Source organism: Nannospalax galili, unplaced genomic scaffold (assembly GCF_000622305.1).
Source record: "Nannospalax galili isolate Female #2095 unplaced genomic scaffold, S.galili_v1.0 scaffold546, whole genome shotgun sequence".
Taxonomy (NCBI): domain Eukaryota; kingdom Metazoa; phylum Chordata; class Mammalia; order Rodentia; family Spalacidae; genus Nannospalax; species Nannospalax galili.
The window spans coordinates 582,161-593,345 of NW_008355158.1; the positions used below are offsets into that span (position 1 = coordinate 582,161).

The following is an 11,185-nucleotide window of genomic DNA, read 5'->3' on the forward strand; positions in this document are numbered from 1 at the left end:
ATGGCATCACAATATGAATCTGTCAGTCTGAGTGATAGAATCAATGTTTTAGGAAGACTGATCCTGCAATCTAGGCAGGAGGGCCAAGAACAGAGAAAGCCTGTAGCCAGGTAAGCCACACAGAAGACAGTCACAGTACCTCAGGATCCAAAGGAGACAGAGTCTGTGAAACATGGAATGCAACTTACAGCTGACCCCTCAACAAAGTGATGGAGTGCACTGGGCTGCGGCATTAAACATCACCAAAAGAAAAAGACTCAAGGAGTCTTTCCTGGTGAGGAAAGGGGCAAACTGAGGGATTCCCTGGGAGTTGCTAGTAGGGAGGCAACAGGGAGAGGTTGGTTTGCTTTGACCCACAGTGGGTATGGAACCAAAATTATGTGTGGAGGTTTAGCTCTTCATCATGGGTTCTGTTTAATCCATGAAAAAAGTGATCAGAATATTTTCAGCATGTTGAAAAGATTTCTGAGTTACTTGTCCATAGTAACATTGGTTTGAATGATACTGATTCCTAAGCTGCCACTGTTAAAACAAAACAAAACAAAACACCTTCTACATTCACAGAATGAAGCATTAGATTAGACCATATAACTAAAAATATGCCTAAAAGAGTGACTGCAGGAACAGTACACTCCTCCCAAGGGAATGCCACTCCATATGCATGGAAATGCCATAACGAAATTCATTGCTCCGTGTGCTTTTAGAATTAATTTAAAAACAGAAAAGAACATTCTCAGACTATTGTGCAGAGACCCTGGCATGACCCTGGGGATCCTTGAGAACTAGTGCTGACTACTGTGCTCTAGAGCAGCTCTGGACTGGCAGAAGAACACTGTGTAAGAAGCCCTCACTGACAAGCTCTGAGTGTTGGGTTGTTTTCCACGGATGTTGCTTTTCAACCTTGATGACTGGCATCTAACTCATAAAATTTTCTGAGAATACTCCTAGGCAGAATTTCTATTTTCTGCTTTCATTGCGGCACATTTTAATTCCTATTGTGATTAATCACTTCGTTTTTTCCTCACTGCTATGGCCTAAATGTCTTTTACTGACATTTGACAGTGTGAAGAGGTATGTGTAAGAATTAATTAGACTCACGGGGCCTGGCGGCACATCCCTGTAGTCCCAGCACTTGGAAGGCAGAGGCAGGCAGATCTCTGAGAGTTCAAGGCCAGCCTGGGGCTACAGGGAGACCCTGTTTCAAAAAGACCAAAAAAAGAAAGAAAGGAAAAAGAAAAAGAAAAAGAAATGATTAGACAGAATCCTCATGAATAAATTTCTGTGGTTGCTCTGGGAGTGGGTTCTTGTAAAAGACACACTAGGCCTGATTTCCTCTCTCTGTGTCTTGAACTTACTACTTTCCTTTCAGTCATGTCATGACAAAGCACAAGAGCCCTCACCAGATGTTAGCATCATACTCTTGGACTTCCCAGTCTTGAGAATCATGAACCAAATAAACCTCTATTGTTTATAAATTACTTAGTCTCAGATACTCTGTTATAGCAGCAGGTGATTGACTAAGACAGTGTAGAATCATCTCTTATGATGATATATTTCTTTTTCAGCAAGTATTAACCACACATGTTGTATCTGAATCTTTCCTGTGTTGTTTCAGGATAGCATAAAACTGAGGGTGATTATGAAGATTCATTTGTAAAGCCAACAAATACATGACCAGCTAATGCAGAAATGCTACTTGAGCCCATGGTGTGGTCTGTAAGAGGCCAGGCCCAGATGTCTTGCCAAATGACAGTGACCATGTCCTCACCAGGAAATAATCTTACTGTGTCTTGGCCACATTATGTTTATTCAAAGTGGTCTTAGCTACAAGAGCTGCCAAGTTTCAGGATGAAACATGAATGCTGGGCCTCATTGGGAACATCTGCTTCTCTTATGCTCGTAGAAGTGCGTGAGAAGCAGAGAAAACAGTCAAGTGGCCACATGCAGTCAGAGTTTAGTTTTTACCTTTACTGCCCATATGGCCTAGACTACCAACCTCTCTAACTTTTGTTTCCTCATTCCTGAATGCAGTACTATATCCTGGGTTCCTTATAAACTTGTGAAAGTAAAATCAGGTTGCGGATGCAAAACTGCTTTTTTTAACCGCAAATCTCTACACCAGTACAGAACTCTTAATATTTTCTCATTACACAATAATATTTATTATTATCACAAAATCCAAAGATCCAAAGTGTACAAGATTTTTAAATTCTCTCCAGCAATCTTAAGTTCCAAGAGTGACCCCATTTGATAATTTGATACTTATCTTTATACATTTTATGAATGTGTGTTTATACATGTGTGTATAAAATATGAGATCATAACCTACTAACCAGTAGAATACTGTCTGGAAACTACTGTCAACTGTAATATACTGATATGGAGAAATTATATTGCAAGTGAGAAGTCGCAGAACATGATTTAAAATTTTATTTAGATTAATTTATGTGTATGAATGTTTTGCCTACATGTATGTAAATATACTACATGTGTGAAAGGTTCATGGAGTCCAGAAGAGGGCATTGGATCCCCTGGAACTGGAATTACGGATGGTTGTTAGCTGTCATGTAGGTGCTGGGACCCGAACCTGGTTCCTCTGCAAGAGCAGCCAGTGCTTTTGACCACCAAGCCATCTCTCCAGCCCCAGGCCCCAGACAACATTTTAAGTATCATCCTGTGGCACACATATGAGGTTCTTTCTGAGAAGCATGTATTACAAAGGAAGGAGTAAATGTTTTACTTTTTATCTCATATAGTTTTCTACCATTGTGATGGTTTATCTTAGATATATTTTCATGAAAGTTACTAAAGACTGGAAGAAAAAGTGGAGCACAATTCAAAAAAAATTGGAAAACATATAATACTTCTGAAAGGGAAGATTACACAAAAACAAACTGGAAAATGAAATAAAGGAAGCAAAAATAAAACTAGACATGGTGTGTTTTCAAAGATACTCTTTTAGGGAACGGAAAAGACATCACGACGTTTCTCCTGCCAAGTTTGTTGTTAAATGTGACTCCACACAGGATATGCTATCTACTGACTAGCTCCATTTCATGGGGAAAGGGCAAACCGAGTCGGTACAGGGTTTGCCAGGGAGGAAGAAGGACTAAGTCTGATAAGTGTTCACTTGTTTTACAGTTTAGAGGTTTCATATCTCATTTTTTAAAAGAAGAAAGCAGTAATAAAGTCAGGAGATGGGCAGAAATTATTAATTAATGAAAGATCTTAGCAACTTCAAGTAACAGAATTCTACCTGTAGTCACCACAGCTCTCACCAAGACTTCACATCCTTTCCATCAATAATCCTCCCATGTCTGTGTACAAAGCACAGATTTCCTGTTTTGGTCACCAAGAACCCAATTCAAGTTCACACCCATCTGCTTCTCCTTTAGTGACCTCAGTCTCTTCACCTGCATTCTGGCTCTCTCCGGCCCCACTATTTCATTTTATTTTTTAAACCCTTAAAAATGCAAAATTTAAAAAGCCAGTTCAGCTCGCTGCAAAGCTAAGAGGCTAAAAGGTGCTGCACATTATCCCTCCTTCATTTGCCTGGTTACCTTTACAGACGCCCAGTGGGGCTGAGGTCTTCTTCACCTCAGTCCTCCATACACTGTTCCTTCTGGCTGAAATGCTCTGCTCATACTCTACACTTCAGTGTCTCAAAGCTCTCCTGAACCCCTAACTTCCCTAATCTAAATCAGATCACAATTTGCATGTTATTATTTGAATGTCTTGTTTTTATGTAGCTTCCCTACTCTTTTGAAGCCGTAGAATATCTGAGAGAGGGGTTCATAATATTCTTTCTCTCTCCTTTTTTTTTATTTGTTCTTGTTTGTTTTGAACTAGGGTCTCCCTGTAGTTCCCGTTGGCCTAGAACTCACTATATAGACCATGTGTCCTCAATCCAAAGTGTGTTAAAGATATGTGCCACCACACCTGGCTTATTCTCTCTCTCTCTCTCTCTCTCTCGCTCGCTCGCTCGCTCGCTTGATTTATTTTCATTTTATGTGTATGAGTATTTTGCCTTTATGTATGTATGTGCACCACATGCATACAGTGCAAAGGAGGTCAGAAGAATGTATTGGATCCCCTGAAACTGGCATTACAGATGGCAATAAGCCACCACGTGGGTGCTGGGAACTGTGGGTGCTGGTTCTCTGCAAAAACCAAACGTGCTCTTAACTGCTGAGCCATCTCTCCAGCCCTTATCCTGTGTATGTGTTTTAAATTTACCATAGTAGACAGTTGTAAAAAGTTTCCTCTGATCTTCAGATCTAAAGAGATCATTATCTACAGTCACCTAACATTTTTTTCAAGTTTTGGATTTTAAAAACATTTTCCTAGGCCTGGAGAGATGCTCAGTGGTTAAGAGCACTTGCTGCTCTTGCAGAGGCCTGGGTTCGATTCCCAGCAAGTGCATGGTGGTCTTACAACCACCTGTAACTCCAGTTCCAGGGTTCTGATGCCCTCTACTGGCAGTGGGCATGCACACTCATGCACAGTGATGTGCACACTTACATGCAGACAAAAACACTCATACACATAAAAGTAAAGTTGAAGCTACTTTTTTTCTTTTCATGATTAGTTTTCATATAGTAACCATATTAGATTCATAAAATGTCATTGCATTTGAATGATCATAGTAGACTTAGCTACAAATACACTGTGCTGACCACTATAGCACAGAGCGCATATGGCATTAGGGCTACAATGTTGTAAATTTTAGGTTCCTAATAAGCTGTCTTTGGGGAGGGGACATTGAAATTAACATCAGATAATCTAACAGAAAGATCTGAAGTTCAAGTGTTCCTTCACTGTTTTGGCTACTAATGTCTCTTATTTGACAAGAAGCCTAGAATAGGGATTTAAGACTTTCAATCTAGATTACCACTTTGGGTAAATCATTTTCCCTCAGTTTTGTTTATTTAACAATTAATTTAACAAAGACGTTAAGTTTATCTTTTGATTTCAGATCTAAAAAAAAAAACCCTCACAATTTGAAAAGAAAAAAACAACTATAAACCAGACCAATGTTTTTTTCTTTTTTAATATGAAGAAAATATTCAAAATAGTTTTCTATTCATTTGTAAGGTCAAAACTAAGGACCGTTGCTTATATCAGAGGCATCTACAAAGTGGAGGACAGGGATCACTGCATCTCCCTCAGCAGATCCGAGACTGTTATTCTTCTCCTTTCGGTTCACATACTTGTGCAGCATGCTGTAGAACTGGTCCTTTGGATTGAATGTATACAGCAACGAGATTTGCTCCCAGTCTTTCCTGCTTGGTGTATTCCATTCCTTGGGATCCGAGCCCTCAAAGAAACATCTAACGTTCTCTTTTGCCAATTCAGTTGCATGCTCTGTGGCTTGACTCTTCAGGATCTCGCGTTCCTTTTTCGAATAGATCCGCCAGAATTTCAGCTGCTGATAACTAACCGGGGAGAGGCACCGGCTGACAGATGTGAAAACCGTAAGGAAGACGATGACCGCTGCTATCAGGATCCAGCCCAGCACCTAAAGAAAACACAACTTAGTCACGCTTTCAGTTAGGAATTTAAAGAGCCTGGGATAAAGTCTAAAGTGTTCAGTAGTTGCGATGTGAACATGTCTTGTCAAGTCCGTTAGAGTAAAGCCGGGTCTGCAGTAACTCCGTCCAGTCTTCCCTCCCCCGCCCCGGGTACACCAGCACAACTGCAGTGTTAGAAAATCAGCCATAGTACAAGCTATGTCAAGGACCCAGAGAGCAGCTCATATGTCACCCTTAGAACTGAAAACGTGGGATTTTTTTACTAATCTAGAGATGGGGCACCCATTCTACTTCATTCTAAAGAGCGTCTGGGACGGTGTAAGCGGTGGGCTTAGGCCTGGCAAAGTTGTTTTATTGTAATATACAATTTCCCCTAGTCTGAGGATTCGCTATAGGGGGCACAATTCCCCGACAGAGCTTTAAGTGAATAACTCAGAAGGCACACAGACCAGGTTCGCCTACTCCCGTTCTCTCCCTCCGCCGCGTACTCTTCCCCATTTCCTTTGTGCTATTTCGAATTGGCTGTCGCCCGGCTAGAGAAAAATGACCGGTTTCTTCCCGGTCCCTCTACACTTCGCCTCCCCGCAGCGCCGAGCGCCTGACCTGCGACTGAGCCTTGAGCTCGGTCAGGATGTCCTGCACCTTGGCCTCGGCCTTTTGGCAGGGAACCAGCGGCATCTGGGCAGCGCAGCTGGAATCCCGGCCTGCGCACAGGCGCCGCACCAGGTGCACGCTCCCGCTGGCCGCGCACTGGTAGAAGGAGCCTCCGAGCAGCGCCACGGCCACCCAGGTGACGGGCGCGAGCGCCGCGGCCCAGCTGATGTGAGCGCACACCAGCGCGCTGCGCAAGCGACAGCAGCAGCGCAAGCGGGCGCCCGAGGCGCAGCAGCCGGTGAGCAGGCGCCAGGTGCGCGCGCTCAGCGCGTAGCCCAGGATGAAGAGCGCCAGCGCGGGCACCAGCAGGAACACCAGGCCGTACGGCAGATTCCAGGCGGCGGTGCACGGGCACTCGAACACCACGGCCGAGAAGATCTTCTCCATGCCCGCCGTCAGCAGGGTCACCAGGCCATAGCCCAGCGCGTTGTGGTGCTTCAGGTGCAGGTTTAGCACCGCCTTGAACTTCTCCATGGGTCCTGCTCACTCTGGACTCCCCGGACAGGCTTAGAACCTTCTTTCTGTTCCTTGCCCTGCTTGTCAGGAGGATTGAGAGGGCCGGGGTCTGGGACTTTCCGCTCTGCTTGGTAGCAACTTAAGAAAAGGGAAGAGGGCTTTTCAACCTTTCCGGGGTTTCACTTTCTCATTTCAATCAAGTCAGCGCCCTGGGATCCCTGATCTCCCGTGGACCTACCCCTTCCTGGAGGCTGAGGTCTTGGCCACATTGTTCTCCCAATTCCAGAACCCTGCCAGAAGAGATACCCTAGTCTGTTGGTTCCTCCAACCCAACAACAAACCTGGACACCACTGACCTTGTTGATAGGATGTTGCCACTTGAACAAACCAGCAAAGCCACTAAATTTCCCTCTATTGCAGTTACTCTAATTCCTAAGCCAACTTCCAATTACAAAAAAGCCACCATTTACAGGAAACAGAGACACATTTTAAGTTTTTCTTTCATAAGCTAAGTCACAGCAAAGCCCGGAATGAAGTCAAGTTCTAGTTCTGTGATGCTCTGTCCTTTCCAGCACCCTCCAGGACAGAACCACCAGGTTAGTTCACATTGACTATCCCAAAGGATGCATTTATATTGTCAATTTAACTCATCAAATAATGTATTCTCTCTTTACATGTACCCCTTAGCTGACCACAACGAAGGTGTCCACACAGAGTCTAAATGAACAGTTCATAATGAATTGGCTGCTCTTGGTGGTTTTATTTTCTTTGGGAGGTATAAGTAGCTTATACTTTTACAAAGTGAATTTTTGAGGTGGGCCAAACCCATCTTTTCTTAGTTCCACTTGCCTTCTAACCACTACACTCTCCACCATCAGCGACTAGTGTGACACCTGTTGGGGTTTGGATCTACAGCAACCCCCTCCCCAATGCAACAGGGCCTCACTGTTTTGCAAGCCCTCTGAAATTACAGGGACTGAATTAATGAGCACCCTGACCATCTATAGACAAGATAAACAGACTCTCTACACCTTTGACCCAAGACCCAATTACTGCAAAGAGCCATTTCAGCACAGCCTGCTTCCCCTTTTATAATCTTAGAAGGCAAACAGGTCCCTACACTCCAGACCACTGATGTAGGAATTGTCTCAGTACAAGCTGTATCCCCCCTGATAAGTTTCACAATGTATAGACCCCTTATCCCATGACCCAGATCCTGGCTGATGGAAGGGGATAGAAGGGGGTGGTTTGACAGAGGCTATCCTCTCCTGATAAGCCCTGGACTGTCTTCCATGCTTGGTTTGAGAAATATCTTCCCACCTTCCGCATCCCCCAAAACCCCCTATAAAAGCCCCCAGCCAACAGCCTGTACACTGACAGCTCCTCTATCCTGAACTGGGGAGTGTCCCGTACGTTTTCTCTACCAATAAACTCTATTCCACCAGAGTTCTTGTCTGTGTCCTGGTGCTTTCTCCCAATTTGACTTGATTTACCTACCAACACCTAGCACAAAAGCTCAGAATGATGTGATAAATAGCTCTTTTTTTCCACATGTCTTAGAGGCCAAATCCAGATCAGGATTTTCATTATCTTGTAGGATGGCTAAGGCTAGATTCTCTGCATGTTTGAGGTAAATCAGCTCATGACTTTTATCCCTGTAATCCTCCATCTTTCAAAGCTTCTTCCTTTGTATCCTGTGAAACTTTCATCTTGTTGTGAGACTCCTTCACCTTTATCCCATCTTGTAAGCTGTTTTCTTCATCATCACACTTTCCACATTCCATCAGGAGTGAATCTCACTTTGTCCTCCACAACTTTTGTGCAGGTGACTTTATCCAAGTTTTCCTTACCTGAAACAAAACAAAAATGTAGGATTCCACCTTCTCGACTAGGGTTTATTTATTCTCCTGTATTTCTGCTGTCAAACTAAACAAGACCAAACCCTACTTACCTTCTGAAATCAGACAAGATCTTCCCCTCCATTACTGGGAGGGAAAGGCTGGCCTTTTCCTGGCTACCCTCTATGATATCCAAACCTTGACTTTCCCACCACTCTGTCATAGTTTATCCTCCACCAAAGGTCAGAGCCATCCAGAGCCATCCCCTCTCTCACCTCACCCCTAGTCTGTTTCATTCCCTTCATTTATTCACATTTTAATGAAGGTGGCAACCATTTGCTCTCTGATTCCTATTATTTAGTCAAAGATTTAGTTTCAGTTTTTTTTGGGGGGGAGGTGGGCTATATAAACTGTAGGCCCTTCCTCCAGCTAAACGATTTGTTAACAACTTCATTAATTAGTTCATCTGTTCATTGAGACTTTCATTAAAATGTTCAATATGCACACAGGATAGGCCTGGTCCCTATAAGAAGTGCCTGATATTATGGGACACAAGAACGAGCAGATGGGTCTCCTGTCATCCTCAACAGTAAAACAGAACATAGAAATGAGGTAAGAGTTCTAAGGATTATACAGAGAGAAAACGAAGGATGTGAGAGTGTTCTGAGAATGCCTCTGTGAAGGGATGGCAGTTGATAGAAATGCCAAGTTCCTGGAGTCAAGGACTTTGTTGGAAAGAAGACCAGACAATGGGAATGTTGAAGGTGAGAAGCAAGGTGTTACATCACACAAAGGTGCAGGTGGAAGGTCTGGCTTAGGAACTTCATGAACTGGAATAGGCCCCTTCAAATTCTTCCCAGAAGTTCAACCAACCCAGGCTGCATCCATAGTGTCTTGTCAACCTGAATCTTTCAACACCACCTCCTGGGTTTGATGCTTCTGTGCTCACCAAGTCATCTCCCAGGTCCTGAGGACCGTGCTATACTGGAAATTTCTACAACTACTGCGTGTTCCAGTTCTGCCTGCCAGCCTGAATTTTCTCCTGGCACCTGCCATCTACCTCCACCACCTTTAAGTCAGTGAACAGCTCTGATTCTGGGTCTCTTGAACATTACCCAGCCCTCTACACCTGACTGTGTTCTACAGGACACTGCTCAAAATTCATCACTCAGTAAAATATACAAAAAAACCCAATATTTGAAAGAACTTTGGAAAGCTCTATGATTCTAACACCATATTTCTCATAAGTAGTGTGCTTATCCGTTTTGCTTTTTTTTTTTTTTTTTTTTGGTTTTCTTTGTGTTATTTGTTTCTCAACACAATCATTAGCAATGTCAGAACAGGTTTCAAAAAAAAACCACAGACCATTTCCTGGAAAAGAAAGCAAGAAAAACTCTTGAAAAGAAACTGCACAGCATCCTGTGAACCTGAAAGCTCTTTGAAACAAGCCAGTTCTCATTCTTCTCTGAGAGCCCCCCAGGTATAGCTCACGAAACTCCTGTGGTATGACCCCACCCAGAATGTTTGCTGTGACACTCCTGATCTTAAAAAGAACACATTTCTGCGTGTTCAGGACTGTAGCTATAGTGTTAATGCTATGCAATATATTTGAAATTTTGGAATACATTATTATCTGAAGATTTTTGAAATTGAGATATCATTTCTATGTCACATAATTCACACACTGAAGGCATATAATCCAATATTTTACTATGTTACCAGGACTGAACATTCCAAACCATCACCTGAATTGATTTTATGACATTTCCATCACTTAAAGTTCAATGACATTTAACAGTTATTCCCAATTTTCTCCCTTCACCCACATATCCTCTAACCTCAAAGTCCCAGGGCCTCTTGGCAAGCATGCATTAATTTTCTTTTGCCATTTAGTTGCCTATTCTGGATATTTTAAAATTCCGTATTTCTAACTTTTGTATATGGTGATTTGATGAGCATCTCTCCATCATCCATGCCTCTGGCCATCACTCTTCTATTTTCTACTTCTAAGTTATCACTAGCAACACAATGAATGAGCCTCTCATGCCTTAACATCTTTGCTCATGAATCATCCTCTGCCTGGGATTTTCTCTCTGCTGGTTCTTTCCCATCCCTTAAATTTAGCTTAAGTGTTACATTCTCAGAGAAGCCTTCTGCATTAGAAAAGTCGGGCTGTGTGGGTGGTATAGCAACACCAACACCCAGTCCTAGTGACTTTACAATACATTTATTTCTGATTTCCAAACTTATGTTCCCTGGTGCTTGTCTTCCGCACTACCTTGAAATTTAGCGTTTTCACCTCAACCCAAGGCCTCCTCATGTTCTGTATTAAATTGTCAAAGTTTCTATAGAGAGAAATAGAATGAACTGAGCGCAGTTGTTTAGTCAAGTCCTCAATTTCAAATTTTTTTTTTGCTGCATAAATTGTCAGCCTTCTCCCTCAACTAAATTAGTTAATTTGTTAAATTAATTAATAATTTGTTTTATATATCTACACACACACACATACACACACACACACACACACACACACACACACACACATATGAAGGAACTTATCAGGTTGGCTTACAGGATCAGAGGCTGAATTGTTCCACAATGGCCATTGGCAGAGTGGAGAAGCAGGAAAATCAGTAACTCCTCAGTCCCAGAAATCTGGAAGTCTCTAAACAAGAAGACCATTGATGCAGCTCCAGTCTGAAGCCA

At 42.8% G+C, this 11,185-nt stretch overlaps 1 protein-coding gene across 1 annotated transcript; it reads right to left on the reverse strand.

Annotated features, from left to right (window-relative positions):
- Positions 1 to 5,090: 5,090 nt before the first annotated feature.
- On the reverse strand, positions 5,091 to 7,010 carry Calhm6 (calcium homeostasis modulator family member 6). The gene is made up of 2 exons (XM_008852203.3): positions 6,135 to 7,010; positions 5,091 to 5,518 (listed from the first exon to the last, which is right to left on the reverse strand). The coding sequence occupies exons 1-2, from the start codon at positions 6,657 to 6,659 to the stop codon at positions 5,102 to 5,104; spliced, it is 942 nt and encodes a 313-aa protein (XP_008850425.1). The 5' UTR covers positions 6,660 to 7,010; the 3' UTR covers positions 5,091 to 5,101.
- Between the last annotated feature and the right edge of the window lie 4,175 nt (positions 7,011 to 11,185).